The sequence below is a fragment of the Brachyhypopomus gauderio genome, chromosome 10 (assembly GCF_052324685.1).
Source record: "Brachyhypopomus gauderio isolate BG-103 chromosome 10, BGAUD_0.2, whole genome shotgun sequence".
NCBI lineage: Eukaryota > Metazoa > Chordata > Actinopteri > Gymnotiformes > Hypopomidae > Brachyhypopomus > Brachyhypopomus gauderio.
Genome location: NC_135220.1, coordinates 16,479,698 through 16,499,334, shown reverse-complemented (window position 1 = coordinate 16,499,334; position 19,637 = coordinate 16,479,698). Strand labels below are relative to the sequence as shown.

Here is a 19,637-nt window from a genome sequence, read left to right as displayed (position 1 = left end):
CCCGTCTCCACTTCAGACGTGGCAATTTCTGACGTCATTATAACGCGGCCATTTTCGACGGGGCAATCAAGTTTGGATTTTGCTCTCGAGTTGCTTAGATGTAAGTTCATTTTGTACTCGCCCGGCGCATTACTTAAGGACAGTGCGGTGAGAGGTAGGAATGTGCTAAAGTATCCTCTCCGTTTGTTCTGTTGTAACTTCATGTGAACAGGGCGCAGTCCTTTTATCCAGCTGTTAAGTGTACAACTTAGCCAGCGAGCTAGCTGAGAGACCAACGGAATTGGAACGTTGGGAGAGCGGCGTTCGCTTCACGCGACCCGGCGGGAGCGCCGCGGTGCACCGTCACACACGCAGACCCGGTGCTTTTCAGTTTATCCCGCTAGCTCACTACAGTAGTTCACTGTATTCTAAAGTGAAAATGTTAACACGCGTTACTCACTTTGCATTCTACATAGCTAGGCATATTTAATGTGACTAAGAGTTAAGGACAGCTAGCTAGTGTATTAACCTACTTGCAGTTTCTCCTGTTTATTTAGGGAGCATATGGCTAGTCTGCTAATAAAACAGTTAAATGGGTTTACTAGCAGAGTGCTGTAAATAAGTAAACCCCTAGTGCCCCAAACTTGGTGTAATACAGTGAACTAGCATGTTGGCTAAGCTGGCTGTGTTTGCTCAGAGTCAGAGAGAGGTTTAATCTTCCTGCTGAATATTTAATGCGAGGCACTGGAGACGTGGCACAAGAGCACAGGGCTAGCTGACTTGTTCTCAAACACACCATGTTGCTTTCGGACAGAAAACCTTTATTTCTGATATTTGCTTGGCTTTATGTGTGAAAGAAAGATCTACACACCTAGCTGTCTAGACAGCTGTTGTAAGAACGATACCTTCAATACCATCTTAAATACAGCAACATCTGCGTTTCCAAATAATATCTTGTATTTGAATATTTTCTGTGTTCTGCATGCATTTGTGTCTTGTACTCAAATCCACACTATGTGGACTGTCCGTGAATATGATTATAAATGTATTGCTTTTATTCTAAAGTTTAATGAACATCAAACTGAAACAAAAAAACAGTCCCCTCTATTTTTAGTTGACATTTAAATCCTGCTATCTGTAAAACTTCATGTTCACTGTATATACGTGGCCTAAAAATCTTATGTTGACACATTCCATTTCGCAGCTCAACCTAAAATCCGTTTGTACACGATCTATGTCCTGTTCGTAGATAATAGCATATTATATGCCATGCAGAGTCATGTATATAAATATTGAAAGTTAATTTTAGAAATGTAAAATGATGCTAAATGCTTGTTGTTATTTGGCAAGCACAAGTTTGTGGTCCAGGCTACTTGTGTGATATTCAGTGAGGGGTACGTTGCATGTAGCAGTGTTGGGTTTGTGATTACACTGTTAACCAAGGCTGAATGAATTGATTACGCTCCCCATCACGGTCACAGGCAGGAGTGAATAAAGATGATGGAAGAGAGTGGAATAGAGACCACCCCACCCACCACTCCTCCGCCTCCCCCCAGCATGGCTGCTGCAGTCAGCCCCCCCTCTCTCACCATGGGTAAGACCTGTGCATGGCTGCTTTTTGTTAAGCCAAATCAAGAGTTATTATCCTCAAAGTCCTTGGTTTACCACCATCTGTCTATTGTTCATTAAAGCCGTAGAGGCGAAACATTTATTTTTAATAGGAATGCAAGGTTTTGTATTTGTCACAGCCGAAATAGCTGCGAGTTGCTCGTTAATCTAGAGGCAGTCTCCTTCATCGCTGAATAATAAGAACATCTTAGCAGCTCCTGTAAGTTGTAAACGATCACGCAAGCCATCATGAACACTATCCTTGCTTCATGGGTTCTTCTAGGCATATTAATCTTTCAATCTATCAGTGTCCATTGACTGTTTTCTCGTGTTATTTTGTTAGCAATAATTTTTCTGTTATTCTTTCGGTTATTTTTAACGAGTTAAGACTACTGTGAAGGAGCTTAATCCAGTGGTGCTGATCAGAAGAGAAAGTGGGGCTCTCTGGGCTCATACATGAAGATGTATCTAGCATTCAGTTGTTTCTGGCATTTAGTTGTTTAACTTTGAGAAGACCTTTGTGTCCGCATCCCCAGGAATAATGGTAGCTTTAGGTGTAATGTTCTCATCAGGTCTTTCATTCTGACACAAGCCACAGTCACAGCACTGTTATTTACACCTTTGATGTCCTCTCAAAGCCTGTCCCATCCATTTGTTATTGCAAATAACTATTAAAAAGGCCTCTAATGTCCTCTTGTCTTGTCAGACTTTGATGAGGGAGCGGAACGACGAAAGTGGCTGTATTTTATTATTACTTTCCGGCAAGGTCACCTTGTTCTTATGCAATGTGATGAATGGAAAACTATCACTGCCAAGTAGATGGTCATCCGTTGTACTTGCACTTGGGCGGCTGTTGTGTAGCTGTTATTAATGTTTAATGTCCGTTTGATGAATGAGTGACATGGGAGAGAGGAACAAAATGGACCCTGGTGCTAAAAGGTTTGCTGTGTACTGCAGCCAGGCGTGCTCATCTTCCCTTACTTCTTCATAGGTCTGTCCAGCCCACTGACCCTTCCCAGCACCAAGGGCATCTCCAGCTTTGCCCCCGAAGGCTTCTCCACCCCGGTACCTCCTGCAGCGGTGACCTCCACCCTGCCTCCTATCCAGTCTTCTGCACCTCTTCCATTCTGCCCCAGCCCTATGAACCAGCTGTCCGCAGTGTCCCCTGCCCCTGCTCCACCCTTAGGTGGGCACGTACCTTACGCCAGCCCCACGGTCCCTTACACCAGCCCCACGGTCCCTTACGCATCCCCAGTCGCTCCTCCCCCTCTCCTCGGATCGCCGGCACCTCCCCCAGGCCCGGTGCAGTCCGCCCCTCCCATGGGTCCACCCACCACAGGCTTCACAGTGAGCACAACCTATGACATCACGCGAGGGCACGCCGGCCGCACGCCGCAGACCCCACTGATGCCCAGTTTCTCTAGTGTCCCACCTATGCCAGGTATGACCATCGCGCTCGTGTACAACCCAGTCACCTGCTGGAGTGGATACTAGCTCATAACTCATGAATATGCATCATATGCAAATGCTGTAAATCCGAATGACCAGCGCAAGAAAACCATTTCTGTGGAATTTTGTGTGCGTGTTTCAGTAGGATGTTTTAAGTACAGTTAAATAATTCTATTGTACAACAGACAAACAATTACCAAGATGTCAATTAAGTTCTGCTGTTCTTGGCTACTTGCCTTGCCCTTAACAACCCGTTTCTGGCACCATAATCCATGCGGACCCAGTAGTTAATTCATGGTAACATCATCAAATTCAAGTGGAGAAAAACAAGCAGTTAAATCATAGTATTGGAACACAGAGGCCATGATGTGTCATGTGTAATGTAGCTTGAGGTGGGTGGTTCGCCGTGGAAAGCAGAGAGTCGGCTGCTGTTATCTGAATGGCTTAGCGCAGGACACTGGAACTAAGCCTGCCAATTTAGGGAGACGGCTGTATCCGTCAGCTCTGAGTCATTCTCATTATCTGAGTAGGGAGATCCCGGGTGGTGCCCCTGCCCTGATACCACCGAGTGCTTTATTTGCATGTTTCCTTAAAGATCTGAATAGTCACACAGACACTCCACAGACTTCGTGCTTGTCTCATGGGACTAGGTGTGGTTACCAACCCAATGATGCACCAGCCAGTGATGTCGGGTGGTTTGGATGTGAGCTCTCCCATCACTTTCCCCGAGGACCAAGAGGATCCCAGGATGGGTGCAGATGGTTCTGCTCCAGGAGGACTGTGGGGCTTCTTCAAGGTAGTGGGTCACTTCTACATAGTGAAAGCCACATCTGAGATCTGAAACTAATTAATAACTCTACCCATAACCATATTCTTTATCATTGTATGCGTTTATAATAATGTGTGTTGTTGGTGTTTTTAGCTGCTGCCTGTCTAGTATTGACCACCTTACCAATATGCATTTGTTTCAGGGTGTAGCTGATAACCCCATGGTGAAGACGGTCCTGGACAAGACCAAACACTCTGTGGAGTCCATGATCACTACACTCGACCCTGGAATGGCTCCATACATTAGTGAGCATATGTACTTCAAAGTTAAATTGCATACCGAAAGTCCCTTTAGAACAGACCACCTCTAAACCTTGTGAGTGGGCTCAGATGAAGTATCATCATTTTGTTCCTGTGCGGCTGTGATCAGAGTCGGGAGGTGACGTGGACGTTGTGGTGACTTCTGATAAGGAGGTTAAGGTGGGAGCCGTACGTGACGCTTTCCAGGAGGTGTTTGGTATGGCCATGGTGACTGGAGAAGCCAGCCAGTCCAATATTGCCCCTCAACCCGTAGGCTACGCTGCAGGAGTCAAGGTGAGATGATTCCAGATTTGAAACACGCTCCTGTCTGACAAACCTAGTGTGTAGACCTGCTCCTCTGAGGTTCTTCTGGGCTGTAGCAACAGAGCTACCAAAACATGCAAAGCTAGCAATAACTCCCTATGAGCGTGAGGGGGAAAAACGTTCTTTAGGGATGCACCGAAAATTCGGCCACCGAAAATTTTCGGCCGAAATGGCTTAAATTTGCATTTTTCGAAATACTTTCATCACCGAAACAACACGGCCGAAACAATGTGCTGTGATGACGCAAGCAAAAATCGCCACCTGCACGCGCTTATTTGGATAAAGCTAGCAAAAAAGTTTTCCAGTGATGGCGCCGAGGCAAAGGACATTACACCAAAAATTATGGAACTCGCTGCCTTAGACGATCAGCCGTTCTCTGTCGTAGGGATTTCGTAGGCTAATAGAGCACATTGAGCCCCGTTATGTTTTGCCGAGCAGACGACATTTCTCAGAAGTGTGTTTACCTGAGCTGTTTAATGTTGTTGCAACTCGCGTCACGTTTTTATGAGAGAATTTATATTCATCTTTCAGGCCAGTCAGTTATAATTAAATTTAACTCGTATAAAATACATATATTTATCTTCTCAGATAAAAACGGTCTGCAAGCGAGTTTAATTTAATTAGTGGTCGGCCGTTGTCAGCGGTATCGCCGTTAACGGCCCACCACTAATTTTATTTTATAATATGCATTACTATAATGTCAGTGCTAAATAAATATTTTCAAATCAAATTTTGTAGTTGATTTATTCTTTGAATAGCAATGCCTTGATTTTAGTGAGGTTAGCCATAAATCCAATGTTACTAATAATTGGCATAATGTGTTTCGGTTTTCGGCTTTCGGCCTTGGTTTCCTCATTTTCGGTTTTCGGTTTCGGCTAGGAATTTTCATTTCGGTGCATCCCTAGTATTCTTATTTCCATTAAAGTGATTAATAATGCATTGTGAGATCCGTCTTTACATGGTTATTGTAAAATTGAGTTAAGTGTTGGTGTTTAATCATTTTCATTGATTGTTTTTAAGGAAAATTGACAAACGGCTTGTATTGCCTCAGGGTTCTATGTAGAAGTGTGATTTCCCCTCATTTAGGCAGAGATTAAATTGTTCTGTTGAATGTATTGGCAAAATTGAAGCAAGGGTTTGTAGTCATATATAGGTCGGTGAATTGCCTTAGCAGGTTGTGTGTGTGTGTGTGTGTGTGTGTGTGTGTGTGTGTGTGTGTGTGTGTGTGTGTAGGGGGCCCAGGAGCGCATTGACGGCCTACGCCGTACTGGTGTAATCCATGAGAAACAGCCTGTGGTTTCTGTGGAAAACTTCATAGCTGAGCTCTTCCCAGACAAGTAAGCAGGAAGAGTCCTCACATCATCCGTCTTCCCTGTCTTCTCTCTTCCCTCTCAGAGATCTCACAGTTTCTTTCTGTCCCTTTATTCTCTACATCTGTCCTGTCTTGGTAACTTCTCTGGACCTCTCGGTGCATTTAAGTGTGTCCTTTCATTTTGTTACATTTTCCAGTTATGAGCAACCTTTCAAGGTTACGCTTTGAGATCCAAATTAACTGTCAACCCAGACAGCATATTTATAAAGTGTATTTATCACTACTTTTGCTTACAAAGACTGATGAATTCAAATGTGACAGATTTGCTATTACAAAGTAGGCTGCTGTCTTAAATGTTCGTTTTGGTTTAAGTGACACAACTTGTACGGGGTAGAAGGACCTGTCTCTGTGCTTAGCTGGTGGCTACAAGCTTGTAATGAGGGATCTGAGCCCGGTGCTGTGGAGAGAATAAAAATGCACCAGCGCCATGGCCGCGAGCAGCATCACTGAGGTGCTCTAAGGGAGCGTAACATCTCTATCTGGCCTCCCGGTGTCCCACATAGCAAAACGGCAGGATTCCCATCAAGGGCCAGCAACAGCACTGCGTAGGACGTGTTGAGTTCAGGGCTCGGACATCTTCTGTATCTCCAACTCTGGTTTCTGCTGTGCTGTATTGTTCAACAGGTGCATGAAGAGGCTTTGCTCTGAGGCCTTAATTAAATGCACGTGACCTTTTGTTGTTGACTTCTGTATTTGTTTCTGGCCAAAAGAAATCATTTGCGTGAAAGTAGTTGTGAGCCTTGGCCAATTGGGATTGCTTCGTTTGAGTGGTTTTATGAGGATCACGGGTATTCTTTCAGACTAACACCTTTCCCTCTACTCCCTACCCTAGCTTGCGCTGGGGGGATTACTGATGCCTGTGGCTTGATACAATTTCAATGCTCCTTGCTAGGTGGTTCGACATTGGCTGTGTGATTCTGGATGACCCTGGCAATGGTGTACACATTGAGACTTTCACGCAAGCTACCCCAGTGTCTCTGGAGCACGTGCAGCAGGTAAGCAGCGTTGCTTGTGTGCCAGTGTGTCTATTGAGGCACCTTCAACCATACGACGCGTCTCCCGGATGCTGCTTGATGCAGCGTGTTCAAATGCGCGGTCAGTAAAGCAAGACGCGTGGGATGTTGAGTGGCTCGGAGCGCTAGAGTGGAGTCGGATCGTTTGTCTGAAGTGCCATGTACCCTTGTTTCATGCACCGTGTTTGATAATCCTCTTCCCAAACCACCCGGTGACTCGGCAGTTAAAAAACACTCCATCATGTCAAGCTCTCCATTCTCCTTGATAGGAGAGGTGCTGAAATGTGAAGGATTAAATGGAACAGCCTCCCAAAATGACTTTTCCATTAGTGATGACTGCTTTTGTGAGTGGTGGGTGTCCCAAACTTTCCGCATATATTTTGTTTTTGTGTAACTTTTAGTGTCATGTTGTTATAAACATGGGAAAAGTGATTTGCTTGCCCTGTTGTAAGGTACTAAAGTACAGCCACTCCTCATCTAATCATCGATAGTTACTCGACACCAAACTGACTTCAGTTACGGTTTGGTGGCACTTTATGTAAATGAGCTTTCTTTAAATCAACTTTAGAAGTTTTAACAAGTGCTTTTGAGTAATGGCAGGCAAGAAATTTGGCCTAACAACCAAGGCCTGACTAATATCATGTTTTGCCTTTAAAATGACTTGACTTAAGATTACTTGAAGGGAAACTAACATTTAGCTCTGTCATTATTTTTATATAATTTGTATTTGCATTTTATGAGGCTTCCTTTGAACCACTGTAGCCCTCCGTGTTCACTGTGTTTTCTCACTCAGGCGGTGCACTGGGGTTTAATTGTGTTGACCACTTATGTGTCTGTGGCCCAGTGTGACTTTCCTCCAGCAGCTAGCCCCATAACCATGATGTGTGTGTGTGTGTGTGTGTGTGTGTGTGTGTGTGTGTGTGTGTGTGTGTGTGTGTGTGTGTGTGTGTGTGTGTGTGTGTGTGTGTGTGTGTGTGTGTGTGCGTGCGTGCGTGCGTGCGTGCGTGCGTGCGTGCGTGCGTGCGCGCGTGCGTGCGCGCGCGCGCGCGCGCGCACCCTGCAGGCGCAGGCCCTCACCCCTCCAGATTACAGTCTGCACTGGTCCGGCCTGCTGGTGACTGTGGGCGAGGTGCTGGAGAGGAGTGTGCCCAACGTTAGTCGTACGGATTGGCACCAAGCCTTCACGGGCATGTCTCGCAGGCAGATGATCTATAGTGCTGCCAAGGCCCTGGCTGGCACCTACAAACTGCAGCTCCCCCCCAGGACAGCGTGAACTCCCCTAAATGTCCACTCTCGGTGTCACCGCGCCTCAGAGTGGCGCTCCGGTCAGCCGATAAGAATCCGTTTTCCCCCGACCGTCTTGTGGAGGACGTGCTAGGTGTCTGTTTCCAATGCGTACTTTAAATAGCAAGAAGTCTTTTTGGCATTTTGGAGTTTGGCGACAGGGGGGTAAAAAATGTCAGACGATAACCAACTTGCAGTGTCTGAAGGTTGAAATTCAGTTGTTACAGCATTGGACATCTCAAAGAACAGCGGTCGAAGCTGAAATTCTGAGAAGGTTTGGGCCTCCCTTAATGCACATGTTTAAAAGCAAATTGTCCGCATTCTAATAGTATATTAGTTCATCTAAATGTGCTAGTGTTTGAAACCTTGAAAGTTGTCTAATGAATTTAGAGGTTACCACAAGAGGGCTATATTGAGCAACATACATTGAGCAAACTTTTGGAAAAATGAAAACAATGTATTGCAACATTTGGACCAAACAGAGTTCACAGAACTGGTATGCATTATCCTAAAATGATATTGATCTCCCTTTACTAAAAACAAATGTTTATTCAAACGGTTTTTAAATATTTTATACTAGTGCACTATGTCCCAAGGTGGGAATTTTGTTACTTATTAGTAAAAAATCATAAATGGATAAAGGTGAACTGTTGCTTGATTAGTTTAAATTTTATGATTGTTGTCAAATTCACATCGAATAATGGTCTCCGTTGTATATGTGCCAGGGACTAGACTGCTTATAGCCTTTTGCACTGCGTATTAGAATACTGATCATGTCAAGTATGAGAGATATTCAGCAGTGAAATAAAACAATATGAAATGTAGTGATTAGCAGACAAATTCATCCTTTAGTTTAAAGATGAATACAAAGATTTTTTTTTTAAGGGATGTATGTTGATTAGGCCAAGCACTGGACTGGATGGAAGTCTAGCAGAGACATTCAGTAATTTGATTATTTCACAGACAAAATGCTTTTATACATAAACATGAATGTAGGGCCAACTTTGCATCGCTTTAATAATTTCCTAACCATTTCACTTGAACCTGGTAAAAAGTCCTCAGGGAGAGAACACACAGAAAAAAACAACTGAAATTCATGATGCTTATAACATTTTCTTTTAAAGTTTGTATTGATGTGGTCATATAGTCTGTCCCATTAAACCTGCTAGTTTTGATTTTTTTTTTTTGTTTGTTTGTTTTTTCTCATGTTTGCTATTTTTGGAGGGTTTTTTGAGTTGTGCAGTGTAAATATAATACATTCTGTTACCAAAGGACATGTATACAGCTTCAGTGCCAGTGCTTCTGGAGAGAAATACAATTTAAGGTTTTATTATTATTATTTTTTTTAGACCTGGGAACTTTTTACTTGTGTTCCTACTCCTCAAACAGATGTTAGGGTTAGATTTTTTGCTTAAATTTTTGACCGATATAATGAACAGTTTATTATAGCTTAGAGAGTTTAATTTAAAGGTGACACTTTTCTAAACGTCTGAGGGGCATCTTGTTTTATAGTAATTTAGTCTAATCCTTTGTGGTATTTTTTTTTTGTCAAATGTCATGTCATGTTGGTGTGTTTCGTTCCAAAACAACATCTATCTCAGCTGGTAACAGTGCCAAATTGGATAACTTTAAACATTTACATTTGAACAAGTTTGCTGAAGTTTCCACAGTGCAAAACAAAGCAACATATTAATACTGTAAACATTAGTTTACCAAAAAAAAGGTATAGATGGTGTTCCAGTGTTATTCATGTGTACAATTCAACGAGCAAAGCAGTGTGGGTGTTCTTTACATCTGTGCTGAATATATGAAGGTTTTCTCTTTCCTCCTCTCTATCTTAAATGAGGGAATTGGACCCAAAGCCGATCTCAGAGTGAGACAGAACCTTGTGAGAGTCACAACTGTGCATGACCTTTGGGATGGCAACAACGTGTTTGAGATGTGTTCCACTTTCCTACAAAGGCCATATTTTCGCCGTCTTGTTTTACAACAAAATGTGTGATCAAAGAAAACTGGATGAATCAGAATTGCCTTTAATTGTCTTTGTATGTCACTAACGGCTGTGGATGGTTATCCCACGTGGAACTGTACGATTCCCTAAAGGTGTCTTGTCTACAGGAGTAAAGTCCTTTTTGGAAAGCCTGCTTTGTGTGGTCAGTTTGTTGCTTACTCAAGCAGTGAACAATGCTCGATCATGCCAGAAAACTGAAGTATTCAGTTCATCATTGCTCATGTGGTTGGAAATCAAGAAATCTTTGTGAGAAGATACAAGCTTTGAATGAATACAAGCTTTGGAAAATTATAGTCTACAAATACTATATTGGAAACTGCTCTTTTTATGTCTGGTATATGGTACTCTGTGAAGACTACCATTAAAAAAGCAGCCCATCTTGGTTCCCCTCTAGGGCTTTGCTTCAATAAGAAGTTCTGAGAGGATGGAAGAGATGGATTTCATCTAATGAATTCTAGCAGCCCATGCATTAATCTGATGTATTTCACCTATTAAACCAAGTTGGACACTCGAAAAACACACTTTGGTATTTACACTGGACGTCTTATTAAAACTAGGACAAAGGTGATTGTTGCCATGCAATAAAAAAATCATGTTGGAAGAACCAATTTGCATGTACAGCTGAATGGGAGTATAAAAATTGTACATGTGTTCTAGGGACAAAGGGATAGGTCAACAGGGAGGTTGATGTGGTTTGGCATCATGGGGACAGCTACAGTCACAAGCTTGACACAGATGCAGGCAGTATTTATTTAATGTAGTTTTAGCAAGCCACTAATTGGTGAGGAACAGTGGGCTTCACCATAGATACGCAGTTCGTTATGTCTGGGTACAGCACATAGGTCCTGCACCTGCTTAAAATTCATTACACACCTACAGCTTCTTCTGAAGTTTGCAGAACCTGCCAGGATGCCCTAGACCTGATAATTGCTTTCAGATGGGAAAGGAATCTTCATGTTGTGATGTTCAGGACTGGTGTGTGCATCAGAGCATCCAGGAAATATGTTCTATATGCTCATTTGAAAGGGTCAGTCCAGCCACTACACCCAAACTTCTGATAGTTCTTGTCTTTCCCATTTCTTAACCACTTCTTTTAAACTAGATTATCATTGCCTATAATGTCTTTCCCGATGCTCTTCTCTGAGACATTAATGTATTTGTGATTCAGTTCACAAGAATTCTTTCATCACAGGCCCACAGGCTGTGATTAATTTGTTGCCAGTGCAACTAAAAATATAAATTGGTGAGTCATTTTTATACATTTGGGGGAGAGATGGTAATAGTTTCAGTTTATGAATTGAGCAATTCCCTGGCAGTGGTGGACCTGTGCCAGCACACCATCATTATCCTCTCCTTTAAAACTGCAGGAGATTGTTAGAAACAGATCATCATAAATCCCTCAGAATCATCATGTGAGTAACTTTTACAAACTTTGTCTATTCCTTAATGCCACTTTTGTACGTTTCTGAGGAATGGAAATGGAAAATGATCTTTAATACCTCAAAGGTTTGTGGGATTTAGGTCAGGGCTCTAATTGGGGCACATGGTAATATCCACCTTTTGTGGTTGCCTGGTCCTGCCTGGGAAGTTCTAGCTTGCAGTGCCTGTTCAAGCTTTCCTGCATAGTGTTTTAATTAAGTCATTTTGTGCACCAGGAGTCTCAGCCCTCAGTGATGAGAAATGACATCACACCATCCTGCTGCCACAGTCATGCCTCACTGGGGCAACTGCTTTTTGGGTAACATCCCATCACATTTGTACCCTGCTTTCTGCATTTAGCTCAGACAGTTCAATTACAGTCCCAGTCAGACCACAAACTGTTTTGCTAGTGTCTCCTCAGTATCTTTTTACATACTTAATACTTCAAATGAGCCTTTAATATGTTATGGCTTTTTCATGCTGTCATGCAATATAAAAAAACAATCTGCTTTATTGTTTGGGACACACTTTTCCCACCACTGTCATAGAGAAGTCTGTAGTTCTATTTTGTTGTTTAAGGCTATCTAGTAGTTTCACTGATTAGTATTTCCGAATTCAGTATATTCTGAATTCAGTTTGCAGTTTCCTATTCCTATAAAACGTTTTTACAGGTAAAGCTTTGTCAGTTTATTTTAAAGTTATTTTTTTAATTAATTTTCTTTGGCTTGCTGTTTGTTTTGTATGGGCAGATGAAGGACTTTGCCAAAGTCAGCACACATCCCCATGCCACTGTCTGAATCTCCAACTAAGCCTCCACTTTCTCTGAGGTTCCTTTCCCCAAAAATGTCAAAGCTAAGTATTGTACTGCAGTAGATGAACAGCAGATTGATAAGACTGTTAAATCTGTCCTTTAAAGACCCACTATTAAGGCCGACTGTACTAAGAGCCTGCACTCAAGGTCAGGATGGGGTTGAACAGAATTCCAGTATTTAAAATCTTATCGTTCATAATCCAGGCATATTTTTTACAGTTTCATTGTGGATGTGACCTTCTGCATTACAGTTAAGCATTTCAGAAGGGTACAGTCCAGCCAGATGTTACTGGCTTGGAAGTTGGAGGAGTTCATTTGCGAAGAATTACAAAGGGCAGAACAGATATCAAGGCAGACATAAAATTAGACCCTGAAGCAGACGGCATGAATTTGGCACATAAGACGGTGGGAAAGAAACTCCAGGCAGTGAATTGCTGTGCAGCTGTCCAATACAAGGGCAAAGTACAGCATGTTGTTAAGTCTGCAGAACAATTAATTGACTGTAACATTCTATCTACTGGACCTCTGCACAGATCCGTGACAATGATGCATGCCAAGAAAACTCCCAACCCAACTCCCAATCTCTTGCATTTATCTGAATGATAAGAAACGAGCCTGTTGTTATTCTTGCCCTGGTGTGAATGTGACAGGTGGCCATTTCAGACCTGACCTTTGTCTTGCCAGACTCTGGAGGAGATCACGTTTGCCTGCAGCTCCAAAGGCCTAGCAGGCCGTACTCAGTCATACGCCTTCTCTGCTCCGGCAAATGAGACCCCTGGGGCATCATTTCATACGGCCTGCCATGTGTCTAGCTGGCGGGTGGAGCTGGTGTTGTACATTGCTGTCTTGATGTCACAGAAAACCCTCAGTTAACGGCTGCGTCAAATGGTTGAAAGCAAATTTTGGGCTTTGTGTGAAACTTCTACTCTGAACATTTCTGTTTCATTCACTAGTGCTGATGCCTGAAGGCCCAAAAATGTTTTAATAAATTACAAGAAGTCAGTAATATTTCACCAGTTGTGTCAGATAAGGAGGTCATAACTTGGATATTTGAATTGTCCTATAGCCATTTGGTTCTGTCATCTAATTCATTTTCATGTTTTGCTTCAAGGTAAGCTATTCTTTTAGAAATTTTGCATTTAGCAAAATTTAAGGAGGTTATATAGTGAGGTCATGCTCATGTCAATTTAGAATATTTTTTAGTGCAATTTATGTCCAGAAATTCAGATATAAAGACTTTTTTCCTCAGAGTTAAATGTAACAGAGTTAAATTGAGCTAAACAAATGCTGGGGGAACACAAAACATTATCAGACTCTCATAACTGATGGTCAGTAATGGAGAGTTACGTTCCTTATGTTCCTGAGCAGCCCAGAGCATCTCAGTTCTGACAGCTTTGCTTCTGCACCATGGGCCAACGTGTGTTGATGTGGATGAAATATTAATGTCTCGCGTTAGAGGAGAACCACTGGCAGGAGATGGGAGGCTCAGCACACAAATCCTGTGCTTCACATTGCCATGGAAACAAGCTCAGGATACCGGCTGCTTTCACGGGCAGCCAATAGCTCCACTGCTGCCTCTTTGGCCGGTTCCTTCAGACAGAAGCAAACGATCGGGCCGTGGCTGGTGGCGATCATCACACCGTGTCCCCATACGACACTCGTGCCACAAATTCTGATCGATTGCCCTTGATGTTCACGGTAGATATTTTATAGATCACTTGCTACCGGTGCATTCATCATGTGGTTTTCCCATTTGTAGCACTGTAGACACTTGTGATCTTCAGAAATTAAATGACAACACACGGAGGCTATAAGATACTCTGGTCCTATCACGTAACACTCAGCTCACTGTTGTATTAGGATAGGATGTTAAACTCCTGAGCATGATCACTTATTACGGACATAACTTCTTAACTGGCATAGAGAGGAACACTAGCTTCCTACAATGCAATCAATGCACATTAAGTAAATCCAGTTAAATACCATATATCTTGCACTAGGACAAAGATCTTGACCAGTGGATACACTATTAGATTACCACGTTTATTGCCACAATCATATTCTAATTATTCCACTGGTGTAAGGAAAGCAGACGTAACTTTAATGATTCATTTTCAACAGTCTGCAAAGCTGATAGTGAAATTATGGTCTACTGCATCTTCATTTCAAGGGCACCACAGGAGGAGTTGTAGGCAGAAACGCCCAGTGGGACAGCTCTACCTGAAACATCCCTTTGATGCCCAGTTTCCTGTGGGTATTTTGTCTGGACCACTGCCCTCTGCCTACATATTTAGTGCTGTTTGTTTTAATGTTTTTCGTTTCTACGTTAATATGTACGGTATATTTTAGGTAGTGTCAAAATATGTTGAGCTTCCATGCATTAATTAAGTTTTTGACTGATCTGGATGTGAGAGAATATTTGGAGTGCTTGTCATAGAGCATCCAACACCCAGAGCAGCTGATCAGTGTGAAGTCATAGAGCATCCAACACCCAGAGTAGCTGATCAGTGTGAAGTCATAGAGCATCCAACACCCAGAGCAGCTGATCAGTGTGAAGATAAATCCACACTGCCTGCAGCCTTCAACAGCGTTTGGTTTTCTGGAACTGAATCCACTTTCCCAAAAACAAGTAACACATGTAATGAAACGTACATGGGGAGAAAAATTATTCATATTTTTCTTCCTGTCTTTATTGTACAAAATACAATTCACTCCAAAACAAAATCGAACAGAGGAACATTTCTGGGCGTCCAGGGGCGTCCTGCCATCCCACACCTGCATCTCAAGTGGTCTGCAGACACAGGATGAAGTGCCGGTCTGACGAAAAACCGCCAGCATGCGGATTATATTACTTTGTAAACTTCAAACCTGGACTGAGGATTTCGAATCAAGCTTATTTGGCATTTCTTACTGCTTGCTCCCATAAACCTAAGCTCAAATGTCAGAGACCACAAGGAGCCTGGATTTGGATGGTGTCCAAGCAGTGAGCGTTGCAGGTGAATGGATTCGAGGCACAGCTTGAGTCTGCCATGCTGCCAGATCCACCCCATCCTCCCCTGCTCCGCCCTCCATGTAACAACACCACACATCCCCTCTGCTGAGTCTGACACATAAACAAGCTTTAATCTCTCTCCCTGGTCTGACGAGATGTTCTGTGGAAACAGCTCTCTCTCTCTCTCTCTCTCTCTCTCTCTCTCTCTCTCTCTCTCTCACTCTCTCTTTCAATTTGAATGCTAAACTTGCACAGTTCTCGAGCTGTAAGAAACTGCTTGCTTGAGGTAACCATGTGGAGTTGTGGGTGAGATAATCAGTAAAGTAAGACATGGGTGAATGTTCCTTGGAGGGAACAGCTCCCAGTGCTGAAGTCTAAAGAACCATGGGGATGAAAAGGAGAGCTGGAGCTCTGATCTTCAAGCTGACCTGTTTTCCTTAACTATGTACAGCATGGCATATCTTACGTAGGTACAATAATGAGCAGAAGTCATGCCCTTTATAAAAAACTTCCTTTTAAACAGTATCTTTTTGTTGAGAATTTTATCACACATATTTGATATATGAGATCACTCTGACATTGGCAGTATGAATCTGTTTCAATTGTTCTTAAAAAATGCAAACACAGTGACAGAAAAAAGACCCCAGATGGACTTCACTCAGTCCGGAAGCGGCTCTGTCTCTCTCGGCCCTCAACACACAACCTGTCAAGTTCCCCAAGAAAAGCAATTTTGTCGAGCCTAGCCCGTCATTCCAGCAGAGACATGATGGAAGTGAACACCTTTTCTTTTGCCAATACATTTCTGTCTAACGCACTTCTTGCGGTCGCATTTTATCTGCAGCCAGTTTCTCCGCATTCAGATGGAAAGTCAGATCTGTCTGTCGGCCAGCCTGTGACCCCACTGCAGGAGTCACGGCAGGCTCACCCGGTCAGACGAACCTAGTCAAGCACTAGAGGAGGAGGCTGCATCTCTACTGTCTCCTTCATGTTCTTTTATTTTATATGTAATGCTCACACATTTTTTCTTTTGTGTTGAACATGATTGTTTTTCGCTGTGGTAACATGTAACATACACTACGTCTAGAAGTGTTGAGAGAAACCAAAATCTGATGCTAAAATTCAGAACCATGTTTTCTAACCATGACAGCTATATGACCTTATTTTGTCTGACCAATAACAAAAATATAAATCTGACGTGGAAGAGGAGGAAGAAAGCTAAAGCATGGCCTGTGAATACGTCCTTCTATGTATGAGCGAAAGCAGCTATGAAGGTAATTACTAATCTTGTATGGCTTTCACACACCACTGCCATATTGTTTTCTGGAAATGAAAACAGTGACATTAACAGTAAGAGACGTCTGTGATGGCTATGTAAAAATGTGAAAATGTAAGGAGTGTGTGATTGGAACTGACTTCTAGAGTATGAGAGGTGTTTTTTATACCAGACTGGGAGTAAATATAGTAAAAAGAGCATTATGGAGAATTGTATGCTCAGGTCTGTAGCCGTGAATCATTTAATACACTTTTGGTGTTCCAGGCTATTTCAGAGTTAAAACATTCTAGTCATATACTCTTTAATATCTAAATAACTGTTGAATGTGAAATAAATACTGTAAACTGAGAAAAGAGTCAAAATATTTCTGCATAGAATCTAAATCTAAATAAAACCTATTATTTTTGTCCTGCTAATATGCAATATACATTGCCTATACAAGGATATCAGAGTAAACAAGTGCATTCTTGAAGGATAAATAAAGCCACATGGATCAGCCTGGGTAAAGGTAATTAAAGGCACAGTAGTTTGTCCTCAGTTCATTTGAACTGTGCTGTAATGTGTGTGGGCACACACTCTCCCTCTCTCTCACGCTCTCTTCCTCTCTGTCTGTCTCTGTCTCACAAACATGAGCAGAGAGAACGAGCCGACACCGATGCTTATCTCGGGACTCTCGGCGGGACTCTCGAGCCCTGTACAGCAGCTCCATGGAGGAGACAGAAGGTCATAGCGAATCGCTGCAGATACCATCACTGGGCTGGCAACAGTGGGAGACAAGACGTCAGTGTCGATGTCTGGAGCGGAGGGGGTGGTCCCCCCCCCATGCCCTGCCCCAGACCCCCCACTGCCTCCCCAGGTTCAGCAGATCAGCAGGAGCAGGGTGTGATGGAACATGGAGGGAAAACTATTTTTAAAATCTGATTTTAATATGCTTTTTTGCATATTAAGTGGCTCATGCAGCCAATGTGCTAGATAGTAGTTTTCAAATGAGTTTTTTTAAAATAATCATTCCTAATGAATAGCCTGAGTGCAGTCATGTTAGAAGGGATTCCCAGGGCTAAGGTAGTGTTTTGAACTTTCAAAAAAATGATCTGTTCATATAATTGGGTACTCATACAGTGACAAAAGATAACACCTGCACTTTTTAAAAATTAAACTACTGATCAAATTTAATAATACTTTAAAAACATAACACTTATTGCAATTTAATCAATATTTGCAACATAATTGTTGCTTGATTCAATATGTCTTCGATAACTCATGATCTACGAAATTAGACTTAGTCCACCTGCAATTAATTTTAACACAACAGTTATATTAACTATTGAATTAACAACCCAAAATTTATATTAACATTTTCATTCACTCCATTGGGGGACAGTGGATTGCATTCAAGAATGCAAATATGTCCCTATGCATCTACATGCCCCTGAACTAAGGCCCATATAATGGACACTTCATGCATATTAACTATAGGAAGTGCTTGATCATTTTCTCAGTGCAGGACCCCGATTAATTCAGTGCATATCACCTGGTTCCTCTGTGGCAGAATGCTATAAATTAGTTTTAATAATTAATTTGACTTATTATGCATGTCTCACAGAAGCGATCTAGCAAGGGAATGTCATGGCGTAATGTCTTGATGGCTGCTTCTTTATTCTGTGTTGTCAAATTAGAGTGGAAGTGAGAACTTTCCCTATTAAGCAGAGTAATGGCATGTAAGAACTGAGGTGGAGAGGAGTAGAGGTCCAGAAGTCTGGAGCCAAGATGTTTTGGATGGGGAGCTACAGAGAAGCTCAGTGTACGAACAGAGCCAGACCGGGAGAACCAGTGAGTCTTAGCCTGTGTAACCCGGGCAAAGCCGGTACATATAGGAAGACTTCTGCAGTGAAAGGTCTGTTATTTAAAGAGACCAGCCTTTGAGTTGACCACTGTCTGTACAATAGATTTTCTCCAATCCCATAGATGCTGGACTCACAGGTGATCTGCTTATGAATGAAATTAAAGCATAAGGCTCAGGTGCAGCTAAAGAGGGTGGGTTCTTTTATCAGTGGTTCACAGTGGCATGGAGGAGAACGTAACAAATAGGCTGCCTGTCTATCTTGCCAGATACATAGATAGATGTTCCTAAAAAGAGACAGAGTTCCTAAAGCCGGAGAGTGTCATTGAGACCTCTGTGGGTGCCTACGACTCCCACAAAGGAACGTTGTTGTTGACCAATTGCAGCATCCGAATGTATCAGGGTCTGTCCATGGGACCTCTGCCTGAGTTTCAGCATCATTACAATTGATTCTAAATGTACATGTACAAAGCAACTGAGCCCTTTCGTGCATGTAACAGTTAATTCAATAACTGACTCTTCCATTTGTTTCAGCCTTAAACTCACTGGGCAACAGATCACTTTTGTCAGGATTTAACTAGTAAACTACAGTAAGGACAGGCAAGGTCATTAAACAAGCAGAGAGAGAGGTCAGAGGTAAAACAAAGACAGGCGAGAGGTCAAAACAGGCCAGTATCAGCAGCAGATTAGAACACTAGGAAAAGGGCTTCCTGCTTCAGTAATCCGCTCGAGATTTAATCTGCTCCAGATTTCACAGCTTTGTTTAAGTCCAGACGTAGGTGGGTAACGTGTAACCGGTCTGGCTGGTCACCAGTAGGACAGTGGAGAAGGAAACTGGATGGTGTGTGGATTTCGAAATTGACATCTGTTCAGGAGGTGGCTTCCATGGTTGCACTGTGTTATAGAAAAAGATATGGTTAAGTGTATTTAGTTACTGCGTGATGTGGACAGTAATCCACTGGGCTGGGACAGATAGTCAAAACAGACACCATGTCAGTGTAAAGCCGAATGAAGGCTGAATCACGCTTTATTTCACCACTAGCTCTGCCTGACTGACCGGAGGAAGGGGGATGTAGCCTAAGCCCAAAGCTTAGCTAGCCTCCCCCGCTAATACTCATTCAAATGAGTAGAATGCGTGGCTGAGCCACAGAGCTTTTACGAAAGGAGGATTTCAGAGGCCAGTGGCTGTACCTT

At 42.7% G+C, this 19,637-nt stretch overlaps 1 protein-coding gene across 3 annotated transcripts; it reads left to right on the top strand.

The window, feature by feature from the left end:
* On the top strand, positions 1-10,241 carry prrc1 (proline-rich coiled-coil 1). Of its 3 annotated transcripts, none has more exons than XM_077019990.1 (9): positions 1-100; positions 1,461-1,573; positions 2,579-3,028; positions 3,687-3,832; positions 4,008-4,110; positions 4,235-4,398; positions 5,662-5,765; positions 6,693-6,795; positions 7,877-10,241. In XM_077019990.1, exons 2-9 carry the CDS (start codon positions 1,477-1,479, stop codon positions 8,084-8,086), a joined length of 1,377 nt encoding a protein of 458 aa, XP_076876105.1. In that variant the 5' UTR covers positions 1-100; positions 1,461-1,476; the 3' UTR covers positions 8,087-10,241. The 3 variants fall into 3 exon arrangements, with proteins under 3 accessions (XP_076876105.1, XP_076876104.1, XP_076876106.1); XM_077019989.1 differs by having other exon boundaries at positions 49-154; XM_077019991.1 differs by lacking the exon at positions 7,877-10,241 and adding an exon at positions 7,083-7,773 and having other exon boundaries at positions 49-154.
* Positions 10,242-19,637: the final 9,396 nt, after the last annotated feature.